At 43.6% G+C, this 24,198-nt stretch overlaps 1 protein-coding gene and 1 pseudogene across 2 annotated transcripts; one reads left to right on the top strand and one right to left on the bottom strand.

Moving 5' to 3' along the window:
• Nucleotides 1-16,995: 16,995 nt before the first annotated feature.
• On the bottom strand, nt 16,996-18,285 carry LOC308238790 (zinc finger matrin-type protein 2-like; annotated as a pseudogene). The gene is made up of 2 exons: nt 18,049-18,285; nt 16,996-17,450 (listed from the first exon to the last, which is right to left on the bottom strand). The product of its transcript is annotated as a zinc finger matrin-type protein 2-like (transcript).
• Nucleotides 18,286-18,762: 477 nt separating this feature from the next.
• Nucleotides 18,763-21,209, top strand: LOC308251371 (mast cell protease 4-like; the record flags this gene model as incomplete). The annotated part of the gene is made up of 5 exons (XM_080674663.1): nt 18,763-18,838; nt 19,417-19,567; nt 20,009-20,144; nt 20,368-20,622; nt 21,066-21,209. 5 exons carry the CDS (start codon nt 18,763-18,765, stop codon nt 21,207-21,209), a joined length of 762 nt encoding a protein of 253 aa, XP_080530789.1.
• Nucleotides 21,210-24,198: the final 2,989 nt, after the last annotated feature.

Raw genomic sequence — 24,198 nt, 5'->3', positions numbered from 1 at the left:
TCAACAGAAACTCATCAGGCCAGAAGGGAATGGAATGAAATATACAAAGTCATGCAAAGGAAGGGTCTGAATCCAAGAATACTGTACCCAGCAAGGCTGTCAATCAAAATTGAAGGTGAAATCAGGAGCATCACAGACAAAAAAGGACTAAGGGAATTTATTACCACCAAACCAGCAATGCAAGAAATGCTAAAGGGTCTGCTGTAAAAAAAAAAAAAAAAAGAAATAGGAAGCGAAGAAGGAACACAGGTGTAAAGAATAGGAATGGCGACAAATAAGTACCTATCAATAATAACTTTAAATGTAAACGGATTAAATGCCCCAATCAAAAGACATAGGGTAATGGATTGGATAAGAAAACATGACCCATATATCTGCTGTCTACAAGAAACCCACCTCAGAAAAAAAGACGCACACAGACTGAGGGTGAAGGGATGGAAAAAGGTTTTCCAGGCAAATGGAACTGGAAAAAAAGCTGGGGTAGCAATACTTATATCTGACAAATTAGATCTCAAAGTGAAGGACATAACAAGAGATAAGGAAGGCCACTTCATAATACTAATGGGAGCAATCCAACAAGAAGAAATAACTCTGGTAAACATATATGCACCCAATACAGGAGCACCCAAATACATAAAAAAACTCCTGGAGGATATCAAGGGAGAGATTGACAGCAATACAATCATAGTAGGAGACTTCAATACCCCACTATCACCATTGGACAAATCCTCTAAACAAAAAATCAGCAAAGAAACATCAATCCTAAATGACTCACTAGACCAGATGGAATTAATTGACATCTTCAGAACATTTCACCCCAAAGCCACAGAATATACATTCTTCTCAAGTGCACATGGGTCATTTTCAAAGATAGACCATATGTTGGGACATAGGCAAAGTCTCTTCAAATTCAAGAAGATAGAAATCATATCAAGCATCTTCTCAGACCACAGTGGCATAAAACTGGAAATCAACTACAATAAAAACAACCCAAAGAAATCAAACACATGGAGACTAAACAGCATGCTATTAAACCATGACTGGGTTACCAGAGAAATCAAAGAAGAAATAAAAAACATCATGACAACAAATGACAATGAAAACACTACAATCCAAAATCTATAGGACACAGCGAAAGCAGTCTTGAGAGGGAAGTTCATAGCTCTACAAGCCTACTGCAAAAAACAAGAAACAGGGGTAATAAATTACCTAACCCAACAACTCAAAGAGTTAGAAAAAGAGCAACAAGAAAAGCCCAGTGTAAGCAGAAGGAAGGAAATAATAAAGATCAGAGCACAGATAAACGACATAGAGACCAAAGAAACAATACAAAAGATCAACAAAACCAAGAGCTGGTTCTTTGAAAGGATAAACAAGATTGATGAACCTCTAGCCAGGCTCACCAAGAAGCAAAGAGAGAGGACCCAAATAAACAAAATCAGAAATGAAAGAGGTGAAATAACAACAGATCCCGCCGAAATACAAAGGATTGTTAAAAAATACTACGAACAACTCTATTCCAACAAACTGGACAACCTGGAGGAAATGGACATATTCCTAGAAAAATATAACCTTCCAAAGCTCAATCAGGAAGAATCTAAACAGCTCAATATGCCAGTAACTATGGAAGAAATTGAAGCAGTCATCAAAGAGCTTCCGGCAAACAAAAGCCCGGGGCCAGACGGCTTCACAGGAGAGTTTTACCAAACATTCAAGGAAGAACTAAAACCTATCCTCCTCAGACTATTCCAAAAAATTCAAGAGGAAGGAACACTTCCAAGCTCCTTCTATGAAGCCAGCATCACCCTAATACCAAAACCAGATAAAGACAACACAATGAAAGAGAATTACAGGCCAATATCCCTCATGAATGTAGATGCCAAAATCCTCAACAAAATTCTAGCAAATCGGATCCAGCAGTACATCAGAAAGATCATACACCATGACCAAGTAGGGTTTATCCCAGGAATGCAAGGATGGTTCAATATCCGAAAATCAATAAATGTGATACATCACATAAACAAATTGAAAGATAAAAATCACATAGTCATATCAGTTGATGCAGAAAAAGCATTTGACAAAATCCAACACCCTTTCTTGATAAAAACTCTCAACAAGGTGGGAATAGAAGGATCATACCTCAACATAATAAAAGCTATATATGAGAAACCCACAGCTAACATCATACTCAATGGGCAAAAACTAAAACCATTTCCCCTAAGAACAGGAACAAGACAGGGATGCCCACTCTCACCACTCCTGTTTGACATAGTACTGGAAGTATTAGCCATTGCAATTAGACAAGAAGAAGAAATAAAAGGCATCCAAATTGGAAAAGAAGAAGTAAAGCTGTCCCTATTTGCAGATGACATGATATTGTACATAAAAAACCCGAAAGACTCTATCAAAAAACTAACAGACTTAATAAATGAATTCGGCAAGGTAGCAGGATACAAAATTAACGCCAAGAAATCTATGGCATTTCTATACACCAACAGTGAACTTACAGAAAGAGAGACTAAAAAAGCAATCCCATTTTCCATCGCACCAAAAAAATTAAGATACTTAGGAATAAACCTAACCAAGGAGGTAAAAGACCTATATGCGGAAAACTACAGGACACTGAAAAAAGAGATAGAGGAAGATGTAAACAGATGGAAGAACATACCATGTTCATGGATTGGTAGAATCAACATCTTCAAAATGTCCATACTACCCAAAGCAATCTATAGATTCAATGCACTCCCCATTAAAATACCAACAGCATATTTCACAGACCTAGAAAGAACTCTCCAAAAATTCATCTGGAATAAAAAAAGACCCCGAATAGCCACAGCAATCCTGAGAAAGAAGAATAAAGTAGGAGGGATCTCAATACCAGATTTCAAGCTGTATTACAAAGCCACTGTCCTCAAAACAGCCTGGTACTGGCACAAGAACAGACATATAGATCAATGGAATAGAATAGAGAATCCAGATATCGACCCAAACCAATATGCGCAATTAATATTTGACAAAGGAGGCATGAGCATACAATGGAGTCAAGACAGTCTCTTCAATAAATGGTGTTGGGAAAATTGGACAGATACATGCAAAAAAATGAAACTAGATCACCAACTTACACCATACACAAAAATAAACTCAAAATGGATACAGGACTTAAATATAAGACGGGAAACCATAAAAATACTAGAGGAATCCACAGGCAGCAAAATCTCAGACATATGCCAAAAGAACTTTTTCAGTGATACTGCCCCTAGGGCAATGGAAGCCAAAGAGAAAATAAACAAATGGGACTACATCAAAATAAAAAGCTTTTGCACAGCAAAAGAAACCATCAACAAAACAACAAGAAACCCCACTGTATGGGAGAACATATTTGCAAATGGTATCACTGATAAAGGTTTAATTTCCAACATCTACAGGCAGCTTATACAACTTAATAAAAGGAAGATAAATGATCCAATAAAAAAATGGGCAACGGACCTAAATAGAATCTTTTCGAAAGAAGACAGAAGGAAGGCCAAGAGACACATGAAAACATGCTCAAAGTCACTTATTATCCGAGAGATGCAAATCAAAACGACAATGCGATACCATCTCACACCTGTCAGAATGGCTATCATCAACAAATCAACAAACGACAAGTGTTGGCGAGGATGCGGAGAAAAAGGAACCCTCGTGCACTGCTGGTGGGAATGCAGACTGGTGCAGCCACTGTGGAGAACAGTATGGAGTTTCCTCAAAAAACTGAAAATGGAACTCCCATTTGACCCAGTAATCCCACTCCTAGGAATATATCCTAAGAAACCAGAAACACCAATCAGAAAGGATATATGCACCCCTATGTTCATAGCAGCACAATTTACAATAGCTAAGATTTGGAAACAGCCTAGGTGCCCGTCAGCAGATGACTGGATCAGAAAACTATGGTACATCTACACAATGGAATACTATGCTGCCATAAAAAAGAAGGAATTACTACCATTTGTAGACACCTGGATGGAATTAGAGAACATTATGCTAAGTGAAATAAGCCAGTCAATGAAAGAAAAATACCACATGATCTCACTCATTTAGGGATAATGAAAAACATTATAAACTGATGAACCAAAAGATAGTTACAGAGGCAGTAAAGCATCAAACAGAGTGTCTAATTACAGCGGTAAGGTTAGGGAGAGGTGGGGGAAATAAGAGATCAACTGAAGGACTTGTATGCATGCATATAAGAGTAACCAACGGATGCAAAACATTGGGGGGTGATGGCAGGTATGGGAGTGGGGTGGGGGGGGCAATGGTAAGATATGTACACATATAATACCTTAATAAAAATTTGAAGAAAAAAAAAAAACAGCAAGAGAAAAGTAGTTAGTTACCTACAAGGGAGTGCCCATATGATTGTCAGCTGATTTCTTAACAGAAACTTTGCAGGCCAGAAGGGAGTGGCAAGAAATATTCAAAGTAATGAATAGCAAGGACCTACAACCAAGATTACTCTACCCAGCAAAGCTCTCATTTAGAACTGAATTTCAGATAAAGAGCTTCACAGACAAGAAAAAGGCTAAAGGAGTTCATCACCACCAAACCAGTATTACAGGAAATGTTGAAGGGTATTCTTTAAGAAGGAGAAGAATAAAAATAATAAAAAGAAGGAGGACAGCCCTGACTGGTTTGGCTCAGTGGATAGAGCGTCGGCCTGTGGACTGAAGGGTCCCAGGTTCGATTCCAGTCAAGGGCATGTACCTTGGTTGCAGGCACATCCCCAGTGGGAGGTGTGCAGGAGGCAGCTGATCGATGTTTCTCTCTCATCGATGTTTCTAACTCTCTATTCCTCTCCCTTCCTCTCTGTAAAAAATCAATAAAATATTTTAAAAAAATAAAAAAGAAGGAGGACAAGGAGGAGAAGGGGGAGGAGGAGGTGTAGGAGGGGGAGGAGGGAGGGGATCAAAAACAACAAAATGGCAACAAATACATATCTATTAAAAATTGAATATAAAAATAAACAAACAAGGAATCTAATGATCAAAATAAACTGATGAATAAAATAGAACCAGAGGCATGGAAACATGGAACAGACTAACCAATCTCAGAGGGAAGGAGGGAAGAGGGATGGGAGAGTTTAACCAAAGCTCTTATATGCATACTAGAGGCCCAGTGCACGAAACTCGTGCATGGGGGGGTGTCCCTCAGCCCAGCCTGCACCCTCTCCAATCTGGGACCCCTCAAAGAATGTCCAACTGCCCATTTAACGGGCAGTCAGACAACCCTCTCACAATCCAGGACTGCTGGCTCCCAACTGCTTGCCTGCCTGCCTTCCTGATTGCCCCTAACTGCTTCTGCCTGCCAGCCTGATCACCTCCTAACAACTCCCTGCCAGCCTGATTGATGCCTAACTGTTCCCCTGCCAGCCTGATTGCCCCTAACTGCCCTCCCCTGCAGGCTTGATTGCCCTCAACTGCCCTCCCTTGCAGGCCTGGTCCCTCCCAATTGCCCTCCCCTGCTGGCCTGATCAACCACAACTGCCCTCCCTTGCAGACCTGGTCCCTCCCAACTGCCTTTCCCTGCTGGCCATCTTATGGTGGCCATCTTGTGTCCACGTGGGGGCAGCCATCTTTGATCACATTGGTGTGGCCATCTTGTGTGTTGGAGTGATGGTCAATTTTCATATTACTCTTTTATTAGATAGGATAGAGGCCTGGTGCACTGGTGGGGGCTGGCTGGTTTATCCTGAAGGGTGTCCCAGATCAGGGTGGAGGTTCCCTTGGGGCATGGGGTGGCCTGGGTGAGGGGCCTGTGGTGGTTTGCAGGCTGGCCACACCCCCTGGTGACCCAAGTGGAGGCCCTGGTATCTGGGATTTATTTATCTTCTATAATTGAAACTTTGTAGCCTTGAGCAGAGGCCAGGGCTGGCCAGGGCGGGCAGGAAGTTTGGCTTCCTCCATTGCTGGGGGCAATCCAAGCCTTCTGCTTGCTCCAATTCCATGGCCGCTGCCATATTTGTTGGGTTAATTTGCATACTCGCTCCTGATTGCCTTGTGTGCGTGACTTGTGGGCGTAGCGGAGGTATGGTCAATTTGCATGTTTCTCTTTTATTAGATAGGATATGCATTACCTATGGACACAGACAATAGGGTGGTAAAGGCCTGGGGTGGGGCAGGAACTGGGTGGAGGGAGGCAATGAGGGGACAGGGGGGAGAGGGGGACATCTGTAATATGCTCAACATTAAAGATTTTTTTAAATTTTATTTTATTGTTTAAAGTATTACATATAGTAGTACATATATCTCCTTTTTTTCCCCAATGACCTTCCCCCAGCCTCTCCTACCCCCTGTCGCATGCCCTCATCCCACCTCCCCTCCCAGTGTCTTGTGTCCATTGGTTGTGCTTATATGCATGCATATAAGTCCTTCGGTTGATTTCTTCCCCCACAACACTCCCCAGCCTTCTCGCTGTAATTTGACAGTCTGTTCGATGCTTTACTGCCTCTGTATCTATCTTTTTGTTCATCAGGTTATAATGTTCTTTATTTTCCATAATTGAGTGACATCATGTGGTATTTTTCTTTCATTGCCTGGCTTATTTCACTTAGCATAATGATCTCCAGTTGCATCCATGCTGCTGCAACTGGTAGGAATTCCTTCTTTTTTTTAGCAGCGTAGAACTCCATTGTGTAGATGTACCATAGTTTTCTAATCCACTCATCTGCTGATGGGCATTTAGGCTGTTTCCAAATCTTAGCTATGGTGAATTGTGCTGCTATGTACATAGGGGTGCATATATCCTTTCTGATTGGTGTTTCTAGTTTCTTGGGATATATTCCTAGAAGTGGGATTACTGGGCAAAAGAAGGGAAAGTTAAATCCAAAGTAAGCAAAAGCAAGAAAATATTAACATAAGAACAAAAAACAAGAATTAAAAATTAGAAAAACAATAGAGAGAATAAATGAAGCCAATGCTGGTTATTTGAAAAGATCGATACAATTGATAAAACTCTAGGCAGCCTGATCAGGAAAAAAGAGAGACAACCCAAATTACCAGTATCAGCAATGAGAGAAGCAATATCACTACAGATTCTACAGCTACTAAAAGGAATAATATGGTAATATTATGAATAACTTTATGCTGTAAATTTGACAAATTAGGTAAAATGAAAAAATTCCTTAAAAGACACAAGTTATCAAACTCACTCAATAATAAATATGTTCTTTAGAGTACCACATCATGTAGTTACTCGTCTTTCTTCAAACAAGCTTCAGACCTAGAAAGCTTCACTAGTGAATTCTACTGAACATTGGAGGAAAAAAGTAATACCAATTCTTTTAAACCTTCTTTAAAAATAGAAGAGGCCTGGCTGGTGTGACTCAATGGTTGAGCATCAACCTATGAACCAGGAGGTCCTGGTTTGATTCCCAGTAGGGGCATATGCTCAGGTTGTGGGCTTGATCTTCAGTAGGGGATGTGCAGAAGGCAGCTGATCAATGGTTCTCTCTCATCATTGATGTTTCTCTCTCTCTCTCTCTCTCTCTCTCTCTCTCTCTCTCTCTCTCTCTGTCTCTCTCTCTGAAATCAATAAAAATATTTTTTTTAAAAATAGAAGAAGAGAGCTCATTTCCCAACACTTTCTTTGAGGTCATTATTACTCTTATACCAAAAGCAGACAAAAATATTACAAGAGGAAACAGATAAATATCCTTCATGAACATTGTATTAATTATTTCTGCAAAACAAACTACCCCAAAACCTGATGACTTAAAACCACAATTTCTGTGAATCAGGAATCCAAGTGTGATTTAGCTAAGTGTTCCTGGTTCAATTTCACCCATGAGGCTTAATCAAGCTGTTGACTGAGGCTGTGGTCTCATCTGAAGACTTGATTGGGGCTATAGGATCCACTTTGAAGCTCACTCAGGTGGTTGTTGACAGGTTTCAGTTTCACACAGACTAAGGAACTAAGGGCCTCAGTTCATCACACACCCATTAGAGTCACTCCATAGAGTTATGTACAATATGCCAGTTTGCTTCTCCTAATGCAAAAGAAAAGCACTTTAAGATTTAAAAAAAGCCCTGACCGGTTTGGCTCACTGGATAGAGCGTCGGCCTGCGGACTCAAGGGTCCCGGGTTCGATTCCGGTCAAGAGCATGTACCTTGGTTGCGGGCACATCCCCAATAGGGGGTGTGCAAGAGGCAGCTGATTGATGTTTCTCTCTCATCCATGTTTCTAACTCTCTATCCCTCTCCCTTCCTCTCTGTAAAAAATCAATAAAATATATTAAAAAAAAAAAAAGATTAAAAAAAGAAAGAAAGAAAGAGGTCTGGTCGATGCGGCTCAGTTGGTTGAGCGTCATACAGTGCACTGAAGAGTTGCCAATTAGATCAGGGCACATGCCCAGGTTGTAGGCTCGATGCCGGATAGGGAGCATGCAGTAGGTAGCCAATTGATGTTGCACTCTCACATTGATGTCTGTCTGTCTCTCTCTGTCTCTCTGTCTCTCTGTCTCTCTGTCTCTCTGTCTCTGTCTCTCTCTCTCTCTCTCTCTCTCTTTCTCTCTCTCCTTTCCTCCCTCCCTCCCTTCCTCTCCCTCTAGAACCAATAAAGATATTTTTTAAAAAGGAAGGAGGGCCCTAGCTGGTTTGGCTCGATAGATAGAGCGTCAGCCTGCAGACTGAAGGGTCCCAGGTTCGATTCCAGTCAAGGGCACATTCCCAGATTGCGGGCTCGATCCCGTGTGGGGCATGCAGGAGGTGGCTGATCAATGATTCTTTCTCATTATTGATGTTTCTACCCCTCCCTCCCTCTCCCTTCCTCTCTGAAATCAATAAAAATAGATATTTTTTAAAAGATAATCATGAAAGTGGCTTTCTGTCACTTCTACAATATTCTATTAAATAGAAGTGAGTCAGTCAGTCTAATCCACACTCAGGGGAAGGAGATTACACAACAGTAGGTACCAGGAGACAGGATCACAGAGGACCATCTTAGAGGCAATAAAAGATTCAAATATTATTTTAAAGATTTTAGAAAATCAAATATAACAACATAGAAAGGAATGATGTACCATGATCTGGTAGAATTTATCCTAAAATTGTAAAGTTAAATATTAAAAAATCAATTCCTGTAATTCACCATATTAACAGACTAAAAATGGGAAACCTTATGATAACCTCAAACTGTACAAAAAATTTTTTAAATAAAATCCAACATTCATTCATGATTATTTTTTAATTCAGCAAACCATGAATAGAAGGGAACTTCTTCAACTGGTTAAACAGCATCTACAAATACCTAGGTCTAACTTCATACGTAATGGTAAAAGACTGAATGCTTTTCCCTTAAATGAAGGAACAATGTCATTCTCACCACTCTTACTCAACACTGCACTGCAGGACCTAGCAAGAGCAATAAGACAAAAAGAAGAAATGAACAGTATATAATTTAAAAAGAAAACTGTCTTTTTGTTGTTGTTGTTTTGTTTTGTTTTGTTTAATCAGTGGTTGGCAAACTCATTAGTCAACAGAGCCAATTATCAACAGTACAACAATTGAAATTTCTTTTGAGAGCCAAATTTTTCAACTTAAACTTCTTCTAATGCTACTTCTTCAAAATAGTCTCGCCCAGGCCGTGGTATTTTATGGAAGAGCCACACTCAAGGGGCCAAAGAGCCGCATGTGGCTCGCGAGCCGCAGTTTGCTGACCACTGGTTTAGTTAATCCTCACTAGAAAATATTTTTTTCATTGATTTTAAAGAGAGTGAAAAGGAGGGGGAAGGGGAGAAAGGAGAGAGAGAAAAATATTGATGTGAGAGAACCAAATTAATTGGTTGCCTCTGCACATGACATGCTCCAACCAGGGCGGGGAACCTGTAACCCAGCTACATGCTGTTGACCAGGTACATGCCCTTGACTGGAATTGACCCCAAGACCCTTTGGTTCAAAGGCTGACACTCTAATCACTTAGTAACACCAGCCAGGGGGAAAACTGTCTTTGTTTGCAGGTGACATGCCCATCTATAGAAAGTCTTAAGGAACCTACAGAAAAGCTACTAAAAGTAATGTGAGTTTAGCAGGTTTACACATTAGAACAACATATAAAATTCTATTATATTTTATATACAAATAAATATGTGTCCATTTATATAACATAAGAGGCCCGGTGCATGAAAATTCATGCACTGGAGGTGGGGGTCCCTCAGCCTGGCCTGCCCCCTCTTCACAGACCGGGAGCCCTCAGGAGCAGGAGGCAACCCAGCAATCAAGGGAAGGTGATGCCCTATCACACCTCTGCTGCTGCCACTGCTGGCAGCACAAGCCTCGGCCAACCCTGGTTTCCTGAGCCTCGGGCGGCCCTGGGTGGCTGGGCAGCATCCATCTGAGGCTTGCCTGCACCTGGGGTGGCTGAGGGGACTGAGGGACTCTGGAGGCAGGTGCCCTGGCAGGGCTGAGGGGACTGGATGCCACCATCTTGTGGCTGTGGGTGCCACCATCTTTGAGGGCGTGACAGTCAATTAGCATATTCCCTCCTTATTGGCTGTGGGCACCGCCATCTTTGTGACCATGTGAGGGTCAATTAGCATATTCCCTCTTTATTAGATAGGATTCTTTTTTAATTTTTTTATCCTCATCCAAGAATATGTTTTTATTGATTTTAGAGATAGAGAAAGGGAGAGGAAGAGAGAGAGAAACTCAATGTGAGAGAAAAATATTGATTGGTTGCCTTCCATAGTATGTGCCCCAACCAGGGATCAAACCCACATCCCTGGTATGTTCCCTGACCAGGAATCAAACCAGCAACCTTTCAGTGCACAGGACAATGCTCAACCAACTGAGCAACTCCAGCTGGGCTATATAACATTATTGAAATAACAACATTATAGATAAGAGATTAATGGCTGCAAGGGGCTAGGGAAGGGGTGAGGGACCACAGTGGGGCAGAGGTGAGTGTGGTTATAAAATGAGATCCTTGTAATAATAGAACTGTTCTATAACTTGACTATTATGGTGAGTAGATGAACCCACATGTGATAAAATAACATAGAACTAAATATTACATGTGCACGCACACACACACGCTTGCATAAACATTATGAGGTGGATCCTGGCCAAAAGCTTGCTGATAACTTTATAAGCCCCTCCTCTAACTGGTGGTGCACAGAGGCCTTGTGGGTCTTTAGAAATTAATATCAATCAGAACCAGTGCACAGTAACTGAACAAAAAGACATAGTTATTTCTCAGATTTTTTTTTCTCTAATTCAGTTACTCTGGGAGATGGCCACAGGTAGCTTTGGGAAGTCATGAAGGACATGTACTTGACACCTAGTTCTGATATTCATTGGTTATGAAATCTTCTCAAGTGACTCATATTCTCTGAGCCTCCATTCCTCATCGGTAAAATGGAAACAACAGTACTTCTCAGAGTTGATGTAAGGGTGAATGAGATAAAGAACGTACCTGTATTATGCTATAGTTTGTAATATTTCATTGATTCTAAGGTGCACAATATTTCACATTTTAACCTCTTTACAAGAATGAATCCTGTAATCAATGGCATGTTCCTATCTAATTGAGAATACTTTTTCCTTTCTTGGTGCACATCTATACTAATAAAAGGGTAATATGCTAATTAGACCGGGTCGACTGGACATCTTCAGGACATCTGACTTCCTTCCGGACAAAGTCACAGTGGCAGGGGCCAAGGCAGAGGCAGTTAGAGGCGATCAGGCCTGCAGGGGAGCAAGCAGTTAGGGGCGAGACAAGGCTGGCACGGGGGAGCAAACAGGGGGTAATCAGTCCGGCAAGGGAGGGCAGTTGGGGTGATCAGGCCAGCAGGGGAGGGCAGTTGGGGGCAGTCAGGCCAGCAGGGGAGGGCAGTTGGGGGCTATCAGTCTGGCAGGGGAGGGCAGTTGGGGGCAATCAGGCAGGCAGGCAGAGGGGTTAGAGGCGATCAGGCAGGCAGGCAGGTGAGCGGTTAAGAGCCAGAGGTCCCGGATTGCAAGAGGGATGTACGACTGCTGGTTTAGGCTCCATCCCCCAAGGCGTCTCGGATTGGAGAGGGTGCAGGCTGGGCTGAGGAACCCCCCCACTCCCGTGCACAAATTTTGTGCACTGGGCCTCTAGTAAAATAATAAGAGCTCAGAGTAATATCTCAAGTAATGACAAGTGCAGCCCTAGTCGGTTTGATTCAGTGGTTAGAGTATCAGCCTGAGGGCTGAAGAGTCCTGGATTCAATTCTGGTCAAGGGTACATACTTCAGTTACAGGCTCAATCCTCAGCACCAGTCAGGCCACATGTGGGATGCAACTAATTGATTCTCTCTGTCACTCCCCCTCCCTTCCATTCTCTCTAAAAACCAATGGAAAAAATATCCTCGGGTGAGGATTAACAAAAAGAAAATAATAATGACAAGTGCAGATATCATTTCATTATCAAACAAAACTTGACTCTCAGTGCACCAGTAGGAAACCTCAACACCCTCTAGAGAACACAAGTGTTCTCCTTTACATATTCCATTCCTTTCTCCATTCATTGTACTAACCCTTCATTCCACACCCCTTATTATTCAATTTAGTGGAATGAAAAAGTATGAGTTTTAGAATCTAACATATTACATTTTCAGTCTTAACTGCTATGTGACATTCTGAGCATCAGTTGAGTGCTCCATAATTGAGTATAATAATACGTACCCAAAAGGATGTTTAAAAGATTAAATGAGATGATACCTGTAAAGCTCTATCAGTGCTGAACATATTGTGGGTGTTCAATATCTAATCTTCTGCTGATTATTTGCCTTGAAGGAAGGGCTGATGAATCTAGATGGGGAAGTAGGGCAAATTCTGGCCCTCAGGCCAAATACACCCACTTCCTGTTTTTGTAAATAAATTTTTCTTGGAATACAGTCACACCCACTGGTTTACATCTTTTTTTTTTTAATAGGCCCAGTCAATGCCATTTAATATTTATGTTGAACAGCCTCTGAGACCCAAAGGCTCCCAAATGAGGGTTTTTTTTTCCTGTTTTGTTTTTGTTTTGTTTTGTTTTTTGGCATCAAACAGTTTCTTCCAAGAGCTTGCTCACAGGAAAGATAAAAACAGAGTAATCCTCAATAAAATAAAACAAACAGGAATAGCTGAACAGTCTACATATGAAAAACAAAGGTTAAAAAACTCAACAGGCAAAAACCACACCAAACACTCATCCCATTTAATTTCCTGTTACATGCACTGAGGAAACCAAGAACATCAGGCCCCAAGGCAGTAATGCTCTGAGGTTCTGGTTTAGTCTCCTTCTATGTGACAGACTCATGCACACACATTCACCCATACTACTGACGCAGGCAGAAGTACACATGCATGCACAGGTGGCCGAAGAACCACAGTGGGGAATGAGGAAAGGGGGGAGTGGTGGCTGGTCAAGGATATAACATCAACTGGAAACTGGGGACCCCGAGAACCTTTCCACTGCAGCAAGAGTCAACATTAAAACAAAGGCAGAGAGAAGAGAAACCAAGATGGCAGCATAGGTAAACACCTAAACTGCTGCCTCGCACAACAATTTCAAAACTACAACTAAAAGACAGAACGGACACCATCCAGAACCACAGGAAAGCTGGCTGAGTGAAAATTCTACAACTAGAAGGAAAGAGGAAAGCTCACAGAGAATTGGAGGTACGGCAAAGGGGCTTTGTGCGCGCAGAGAGGAAGGGCGGCTGAGAGCCTGGCTGACTTTCTCTGGCGGAAGGGGGAAGGAAGCTTCCGACCGCACTGAACCCCAGTTCTGACAGCACTGAACCCCAGTTCCGGGCGAACCCCTGGGGACCCACGCTCTTACGGGAGGAGTCTGGACTCTCGGGCGGAGACTCGGGAGCCGGGGAAGGCGGAGGACTGAAAGTGCCCGCGCGCGCGCGCGCGCGCGCCAGTGAGCACAAAGGCTGCGGAAGTTGCCACAGGCTTTCCCTAGTGAAAGGGAGTCAGAGGCTCCTGACGGCACTGAGCCCCAGTTCTGACTGCAGTGAACCCCAGTTCCAGGCGAGCCCCTGGGGACCCACGCTCTTGTGGGGGAGTCTGGACTCTCGGGCGGAGACTCGGGAGCCGGGGAAGGCAGAGGACTGAAAGTGCCCGCGCGCGTGCCAGTGCGCACAAAGGCTGCGGAGGTTGCCACAGGCTTTCCCTAGTGAAAGGGAGTCAGAGGCTCCTGACGGCACTGAGCCCCAGTTCTGACCGCAGTGAACCCCAGTTCCAGGCGAGCCCCTGGGGACCCACGCTCTTGTGGGGGGAGTCTGGACTCTCAGGCGGAGACTCGAGCTGGGGAAGGCGGAGGACTGAAAGCGCACATGTGCGCAAGGGCAAGGCTGACGGGAAGCCAAAACTGAGACTCCACCCCATCCAAGCTGAGCACAGAGGCTATTGCAATTTGGCAAGTCTAATCTTATAAGGCTGTCTCCAGCACCGAACTTCTCCCAGCATAGACACAGCTGATCCTTACAGCCAACTGGCCCAGAGGTCAATTCTTCCCAGTGATACCAACAACAATAAAGACTTAATTACAACAAGGCTGTACACACAGTCCACAAAGGGGTGCACCAAGAGTGTCCACCTCAGGTTAACTGGGGAAGAAGACCCACTGGGCCATATTGGAAACCTAGCACAAATATCTACCTTACCAACTCAGGGAATCAGTGAAAATGCGGGGTCAAAGAATCAGATCACAAATGAAAGAAATGGAGGAAAACAAACGACTGGATATAGAATTCAAAACCACGGTTATAAGACTTTTTAAGAATATCCTAGAAAAGGCCGATAAATATAACGAGACCCTCGAAGATATGAAAAAGGACCAACTAGAAATTAAACATACACTGACTGAAATAAAAAATATTATACAGAGACCCAGAAACAGAATAGAGGAACCCAAGAATCAAGTCAAAGAATTGAAATACAAAGAAGCAAAAAACACTCAACCGAAAAAGCAAAAAGCAAAAAAAAAAATCCAAAAAGTTGAAGATAATGTAAGAAGACTCTGGGACAACTTCAAGCATACCAACATCAGAATTATGGGGGTGCCAGAAGAAGAGAGAGAGCAAAATACTGAAAACCTATTTGAAGAAATAATGACCGAAAACTTCCCCCACCTGGTGAAAGAAATAGACTTACAAGTCCAGGAAGCCCACAGAACCCCAAACAAAAGGAATCCAAAGAGGACCACACCAAGACACATCATAATTAAAATGCCAAGAGCAAAAGACAAAGAGAGAATATTAAAAGCAGCAAGAGAAAAACAGTTAATTACCTACAAGGGAGCACCCATACGACTGTCAGCTGACTTCTCAACAGAAACTATGCAGGCCAGACGGGAGTGGCAAGAAATTTTCAATGTGATGAATAGCAAAAACCTACAACCAAGATTACTCTACCCAGCAAAGCTATCATTCAGAATTGAAGGGCAGATAAAGAGCTTCACAGATAAGAAAAAGCTGAAGGAGTTCATCACCACCAAACCAGTATTATATGAAATGCTGAAAGGTATTCTTAAAGAAGAGGAAGAAGAAAAAAGTAAAGAGAAAAATTATGAACAACAAATACATATCTATCAACAAGCGAACCTAAAAATCAAGTGAATTAAAAACCTGAGGAACAGAATAATCTGGTGAATATAATAGAATCAGGGACATAGAAAGGGAGTGGACTGATAATTCTCAGGGGGAAAGGGGTATGGGGGGTTCATGAAGAGAATGGACAAAAATCATACACCTATGGATGAGGACAGTGGGGGGGAGGTAAGGGCAGAAGGTGGGGTGGGAAATGGGTGGAGGGGAGCTATGGGGGGAAAAAGGAGAAATAATTGTAATAATCTGAATAAAGATTTATTTAAAAAAAACTGAAAAAAATAAAATAAAATAAAATAGAAGCTAGACTTCTGAAAAAAAAAACAAAAAAAACAAAGGCAGAACACATGGCTTAGCAAGTTTGGCTCAGTGGATAGGACGCCAGCCTGCAGACTGAAGGGTCCCGGGTTCGATTCCAGTCAAGGGCACATGCCCCAGGGTTGTGGGGGCATGCAGGAGGCTGATCAATGATTCTCATCATTGATATTTCTATCTCTCTCTCCCTCTCCCTTCCTCTCTGAAATCAATAAAAATATCTTCTTTTTTAAAGGCAAGAACACAGGATAAATGTAGGATGCTCAGAGAAGACTGGATAGATGAAGAGGGAAAGATGCAGGGGAAGTATTGGGAAAGCAGACTCAGAAGAGGTTTTCCTTTATGGGAACGCAGATGGGCAGAGGTCCTGTTACTTGAGTGATACCACTGAGGCTAAAGGAATATGCTGCAGCACTACCGCACCTCCTGTGCTCTTTCTCTCAATGAAACAGGAATTTTGGGGGTAAAATAGGACAGGTTTAGGAAATTTTGAAAATTAAGGGGACCATGGAGGAAGCACAGGACTGCAGAGCAGCAGAAGGTATATTTCCATAGAATAGGGGAAGCTGAAAAGCTACAAGTACATTTCCATAGAATGAGGGAGCTGGAAACAGCAAAAGGTCTATATTTACAAAATAAAGAGAAAGGAGCTCTTCATCCAGAAGAAGAAGAAAGCCCAAAGGGAATAGGAAAACAATAAGGAAGGAGGGGGGAGAACCTCACATGTCCCATGTGAGGTTTGACCTTTGAGCCCAGGAGTTACTATAGTAACCAGTCTAAGGGAATAGTGACCAATCAGAGGGGATATCAAGGCACCAGGATCTGCAGCCTTTATAAGCCATAGGGAAAGGAACTCAGTGGGATCCTTTCCCCCTCCCTACTTGGGAGTCCATTCTGTGGGACTCTTTCCCTCTCCCTACATGGGAGTCTGTACTTATTCTTCAACAAATCTCCACCTTTACTATACCACTTTCTGTCTGTGCATTCATTCTTTGATTCCAGCGGACAAAGAATCTAGGTTCCAGTCCAGAAATTCCGTTTCATCAAAGTGGAGGGAAACTAAACACCCACTCTCTAGTCCTCCCTATTGCCACTCAAGAACTTTCCCAAGTACTCCCCCCCAAAAAATGACCCCACCCACATTCAAAGTTAAGCCCAGCAAGGGGCCAAGCACAGAAAGCCAACTCTTCTTGGTGGAACCAAAACCAGAGAAGCCCATCACAGCTGCCATCTCATCATCATCCTCAAATGTCAAGTCCTCCTCAGCCCTCCTTTTCTGCTCTTCCCATTTCTTTTTCTTGTAGGCTTTGGCCTTTTCCTCTTCTTCTCTAAGCTCCTTCCTCCTTTCCTCAAAGTCATGATCCTTTTGTTTCTCTTCCATCTTCTTGTTGACTTCAAAACATTTCTTCACCTAATCCAAGGTGCAAAGTTCCACACCCATAGACATGTTCAGATTTCACTGATGTTTCTTTCCATTAATGTGATCCAGGAAGTTGATGGAGTCCTTCACAACACAGTCACAGACATTGCAGCAATATCCTCTGTTATAATAATGAAACCCCTCTAATGTATGAAGTAATTATTGCATGAAATGTTTGCTGTATGGAAATCCCCAATACTCTGTAACTTCCAAAATTAATGAACACCCCACTATCTTGATGTAAAAGCTCTGAGCCCTTAAAGTGTAAACGCCCTGCTCCCAGCATAAGGCACACCGTCTGGCCCACACTGATAAGGACACAAGTTGTTTACCACGGTCTATATAACCCTGAGACTGTCTTCAGTTGAGGTCTCCTGCCCAATAAGAGGAGGACTCCATGTCGCTCCGAGAGACAAGCCCCTGATTGCTCTGCTGTGTGAGCCTGAACCAACTGCGGCAGCCTGCCTGTCTCTGTTTTCGTCGTCAGTGTGCATCGCCGGGTGGCCTTTGCTGGAGCCTAGGACCCACTAGGAATAGGTCAATAAACCCTGGGTGATTGCATACTAATTCTGTCTTGTGTGTCATGTATTCTGGTTCGGCTCAGCTGTCTAGACATTGAAGTGCCAGGGGATAGGCCGTTATTGCTGACTCCTGGTCACCTGCGTTTGTCCCACTAAGTCTAGACAGATAATCAATTAATTGGGGCATAATTGGGACATCCTCCCATCTCAGATTGTGGGGTGGTCTTGGTAATGACAATTGTCTTCCCAAGCTTGGATTCCAGGTCCACCTTGTAGTCCCTATGCTGGAGAAGCTCCCACTTGACTGGTTGCACTGGTTTTCCATACTTCTTTTCTCTCTCTTCTGTGAGCCTCTTCTCAGCAAGCTTCTCATATTCATCTTTGCCCCACTTGTGGCAAAAGCCCAAATTTTTGGCCCACTGCTCGACACCATCTTCCCACTTGTTTACATCTTGTCCACTAGTATGTCTGCTTTTGTGCTATGATGGCAGAGCTGAATAGCTGAGACAGAGACACTATGACTCACAAAGCTGAAAATATTTATCAACTTGCTATTTACAGGAAAAGTTTTCTGATCCCTGTTCTAGATTCCTATAATATCTAAAACATGCGCCCCCTCCCATCTGTGATACTATTATGCCTCTAGAGAGCTGCATTAGGTGAGAAAGGTGAATTCCTCACCCTAGAAGCCAGGACTCTGGACTCTAACCACAGCTTCCACACCAGCCAAGCAGAGAGGAGAGCTATGAGAATCTCTGATTAGGAAGATAAGCCAGGCCAGAGTGAACAACAAAAATGTGATTCCCAGCTCCCCCGTCACCCTCCTCACCCACCCCCCACACACACACCCTTCTATTACTGGGGTTATAAAAGCAGAGACAAGAGTGGGGAGTGACAGAAGAACCTTGCCATGGGCAGCATCGCTAGGAAAATGCAGGCTCTACTCCTTTGGTTGGTCTTCCTCTTGCCTCCTGAAGCTGGAGCTGGTGAGTCTAGGATATAACTCCCTGTCCTCTGGGTCCTTAACTTCTATTCCAAATTTACTGACCCGAGTCAAAGAAGACCCTAAAATGAGAATGCAAGATCTCATTGTAAGTGTTCCAGGGGAAATCTCTACCTGGAAGAGTCATATTCTTTCCCAGCAGTTAGTAACAGTTTCCTAGGGGGGTGGGGGAATCTTGGGTGGAGATAGAATCAGAAAACTGGCTTTGGAAGTACTTCTTAAGCTGCTCTCCTCAAAATATCCATAATTCTGATTCCTGGTCCTTTTCTCCTCTGTCTTTGCTCTCACATGGAAAAGGTCAGGATCAGGGCATGAAGAAATGTTTAAATGACAACTCAGAATCAAGACTAGCCATTGTGTTCTGAAAAGTGGGATTGACAGGGTGGACCAGGATAAGGGAAGCCAATAAAAAGGATACATGGAGGGGCTGAGTTAAATTACAGGTAAGGGTGAGGCTGGGGATGGGGGGTTGTCTCAGCTTTCAACTCATTTTCCTTACCTAGTGCTCTGTCTGGAGGCTTAGTTATCCTGTGTTTGGGAACCTGGGATTTTCTGTTTCAGGGAAGATTATCAGTGGCATTGAGTCCAAGCCACACTCCCGTCCCTACATGGCCTATCTGAAAATCATCACTGACCAGAGCTATGTTGTTAACTGTGGTGGATTTCTCATAAGTCAAGAATTTGTGGTGACAGCTGCTCATTGTAAAGGAAGGTAAGAAAACTTTGATTTGTCTTCTTTTCATGTGAGGACTTGTAGGAACCAGAGTTAACATAATTTTCAAGTGGCCTCAGAAGAGATTTTTGTGCCTAACTAATCACAAGATGGTCAGTGATGTATATTGAGAGGAACTGGGCCATTGTGATTGATTAGTCATCTCCATGCCCACAGGTCAGGGCTTTACTAATGGGCAACCCAGATCAAGACAGGCCAATACTGCCCCTCTTGTCCTGGTGCCAAAGAGCTCTCTCAGTCTGCCAGGGCCTGGCCCTTCCTAAAACAGCTGTGGTCTCTGGGAGGAACGTCTTTCCTCAGTAAGAACTGAGTTCCTTAGTTGGCTCTACACTGATGAAGAGGGCCTGTTGTCACTCTGCTCAAAATGGGCCCTTCTCAGGAGACCAGCACCTTTCCTGACTCTCTCTTCCCTTTCAACAGAAATATTACTGTCATTCTCGGAGCTCATGACATAAAACAAGAAGAATCCACATGGCAGAAGATAGAAGTCAAAGAACAATTTGTTCATCCGAAATACAACCATTTTACTAATGTCAATGACATCATGTTACTGAAGGTGCCGTTCTTTTTCTTGACTTCTCAATTCCCCCTTCTTAACCCTTCTCCTGACTTGTACCTTTCTCATTCTCTTCCAACCCACTTCCTCAGGTACCACTCCCACTCCATATCATCACCACCCCATTTGGGAAAAACTCTAGGCCCTGCCCAGGGAGCCTCTACCATACCACACCACCCACATTCCCTATAAATTGCAACCATCTACTCTTCCTCCCTCACAGCTACAAACAAAGGCCAAGCTGAACGATGCGGTGGGGACAGTCCCCCTGCCCACCAAGTCTACCTTTATTCAACCTGGAAAAGTATGCCGAGCAACTGGCTGGGGGAGAATAGGAGTGAAAAAGCCAGTGTCAGATACTCTGAGAGAGGTGAAGTTGACACTCATGAAGGCCAAGGCCTGCAACCACTTTATGTTTTACAATCCTAACTTGCAAATCTGTGTGGGCAACCCCAGAAAGAAAAGATCAGCATATAAGGTACCACAAACTTATACTTCCTCCTCATAATCAGTTCCTGGGAGACAGGGTCCTAATGAGAGGGGGTGGATCAGGAAGTCCCCTGGTTCAGTTACCGGTGTCTGCATTCATGGGTTTCTAGAACTATGGGAACTAGAATCCTCCTTCTGGGTTCCATCCTTCCATACTCAAGTCCTGCCTCTAATCTTCCCATCTAGTCTGCATACAGGGCTCCAGGAGAGAAAAAATAAGATGTTGGGGGGCAGTATCTATGTTCTATGCTAGAGAGAAAAAGAAGACATTTAAATTATGACTCCTGACTTATGAGTCCATCGGGAGTCAAGATTCCTGGCCTGACTCTGGGGTATCTTGGGGCCAGCCTGGGTGCTAATAGAACTAGGATGAAGTAATAGTAGGGAGAGAAGAATGATCCCTGCTCATGATCTGCTTTTTTTAACCCACAGGGTGACTCTGGGGGCCCTCTTCTGTGTGCTGGGGTGGCCCAGGGTATTGTGTCATATGGTCGTACAGATGCAAAGCCTCCTAGTGTCTTCACTCGAATCTCCCCATATGTGAACTGGATTAATAAAATCTTAAAGTGCAAGTAGCCACAGAAGCCTGGCCAGCCGCAGGAAAAATCCCAAAGCCAGAGCTCTCCCTGGGTAGCCCCCAGGTTCCACAGGAGCCTGGACATAGCCCAAGACCAGGGAGGCTCCCAGAGGTACCCAAAACCCCTGCTGATTGTATCCCCAGCAAAATTCAATAAAGATGCAGCCTCTGGCACATGTGTGTGTGACTGTTTCTTCCCCAGAGCTCCCCCAGAGACGGACTGCTCCACAAGGAGGAGTTCAGGTCCTCTTCTCTAGTAGGAATGAAGAATTTTGCTGGGCTCATTTCTTGCCAGATTAATAACCAAGCCTACCAATTTCCATAAACATTGTGTGGTGCTATGGATTATTAAAGAAAATATTTTAATCTGCACAATACCATTTAATATCCAGAGTAATATTGGCACGGAACGACCTTCTTTCTCCTCTGTCCCCTCTTCCTCTTCCTCTTCCTACTCCCCTTCTCCTCTCACTTCTCTTCTTCCCTCAGACCCATGCCTCGGCCACTGCACTACAGAACACAGATGAGCCATAGCAAATTCTCCATGACTATTTCTGAAGATGGGCCAAGGCCTGGGTTTATGTCTTTACACCCACCTCTGCCTCATGATCATCACCTCAATAGTGTGCCTACAGCCACAGAAGCATCTGCCAAGTGGGGAAAAAAGAAAATTTCCCAAGCATGAGAGCTCAGGATAGTAGGGTGAAAGAGAGATGACCCTTGGAAGTCCTCAGGATGTGTCTTGTCTACTGCAATAGTCACAATGGCTGTATAAGGGTCAAGGTCATTCTAGCTCAGGACGAGGATCCCCAAGAGCATCAAAGTGAGCCTCATCCCTGAATTACATCAGAGCCACCCAAATTCAACTGTCATCTTCCTTCAGATATGATATGCTGTCTCCAGGTCTTCCAGAAAAAGAATACCTGAGTTAGGCAAAGTCCTTCAAAATTTCCTTCCATGCAGCCTTGAATGCTCTGAATCCCATACCCACCAGCATCTGAGCTGGATGAGTACACTCACAGCTATACACATCAAATACAAGAGGAACAGGGCATGACCTCCAGCTACCTCTCAGGAGCCTGCAGTTAAAGGACCTCTTACAGGCCCTTGATCCCTAAGAGGCCTAAGAAGATAGGCCTGGCCCCATGCAAGAAAGAGCTGCTACTATTGGTCCCAGATCAGGAACCCCAGAGCTCCTCCACTTTCCCCTGCCCACCAGTCCACAGATCTGAGCTTCCAGCTTTGCCAATGACCAATACATGTAAAATAAAAAGAGAATAATATGTACAAGACTGATTATAGACTGACTCTATGCAAAAAATAACAAGCATATGTACAACAACAACAAAACTTGGAAGATCTCAAAAATAAGAGAACATATGCTGAAATGATAATATAAAGACGTTTTTTCTTTTTATCCTAACTCATGTTTTACATTTGTATAACTAAATAAGAATTTTTAAATGTGAGATACAAGAGGCAGAGACACTGTGTAACATTTGCTTATGAGATCAGAGCACATACTGAGTTGCAGCTAAAACCCCATCCACTCTTGACCCCCAGACCCTAAGGACAGCACATCCACAAGGCGGCCCTTGTTCCCTTGAAGCTGGACAATGGAGATGTGAGGAGAGTAGTCAGCCTGTCCTGCCAGCCCCAAGAAGTAGCAGGGCCAATGGAGACTGCAGGGAGCTTGACTGAGCCCACAGGCTATGTTGGACTCCAACAGATTGACAGGCACTGACTCCAGTCTAGCCACCGCAGAAGACCAAATGAGCATCACATGGTCCCCTGACATGGAAAAAAGCAGTTGGTAGCTGTCACCCAGAGAAGATAAGCACATCAACATCGCCACAGTGTTAGTTCTGCCATGCAGAGGATAGGCCCACAGAGTGTGTCCGCCTGACCAACATCAAGAGTGATAAAGTCTCAGCATCACAGGGTCAGCAGGAGAAACTGTCCAGATAAGAGGGCTTTGCCCAAACCCATGGGAAGAGGGCCTCAGGACAGCTGAGGGCAGCACACAGGGAAATAAATGCTAAACAGCCAGTTCCCAGGGTCAAGTTGTTGGGGACCAGGTCCAAAAGCCCGACAAGAAAATATTTCCTCCTCCCACCCTACCCCAATGCCAGGCCCTCCCCTGGGAACCTAGGGACTGTTCTCCTGTACCCACAGTTTCCCTGGCAAATATTACCCTCACATAGTCATGCAGTGTGCAATGGCTTGGCACATGTATACACTGAAGAAGTTGTTATGGATTGTATTGTGTCCCTCAAAAAAACATATTGAAATCCTAACTCCCAGTGCCTCAGAATGTGACCTTATTTAGAAACAGGGTCTTTGAAGAATTAAGATGAGGTCAAACTGGAGTCAGGTGGGCCTTTAATCCAGTATGGCTGGTGTCCTGATGAGAAGAGGAGAAAGACACACACAGGGAGAAGGCCATGTGATGACAGAGGCAGAGACTGAGTGCTGCATATATAGGCCAAGGACCACCATGGACTTCCAGCTGTCACCAGAGCTAGAGGAGAGGCATGGGACAGATTCTTCCTCACAGCTCCCAGGAAAAATACAACTCTGCCAACACCTTGATCTCAAACTTCCAGTCTCCAAATTGACAAAGAATAAATTTCTGTTGTTTTAAGCCACCTAGTTTGTGGTACTTATTTTCTCCCTCCATCTTTCTCCCAAATACAGTTAGACAAAAGCACTACTGAAAACTCCCCAAATGACACCTGGAGGGTTAGCCCTACCCTGTACTGTTGAAACACTATACTTCCTGTCTCATTAGTCTCACATAATTGGCCCCTTCATTCTCCCCTAATAGCCTTACCAAAATCATATCTGCAGCTGGGCAGCATTTTCCATTCAATACTAGTAAACAAAGGAATCCTCTTGCCACCAAGGATGCAGGATATGGAGAAAAGCCTAGACAGATGAGACACCTTTATAAGGCCTCCACATAATAAGTAATCCCAGTAGAAGAAT

Source organism: Plecotus auritus, assembly GCF_963455305.1.
Source record: "Plecotus auritus genome assembly, chromosome: 1".
NCBI classification, from domain to species: domain Eukaryota; kingdom Metazoa; phylum Chordata; class Mammalia; order Chiroptera; family Vespertilionidae; genus Plecotus; species Plecotus auritus.
The sequence above is the reverse complement of the archived record's forward strand: the minus strand, read 5'-3'. Positions and strand labels throughout refer to the sequence as shown.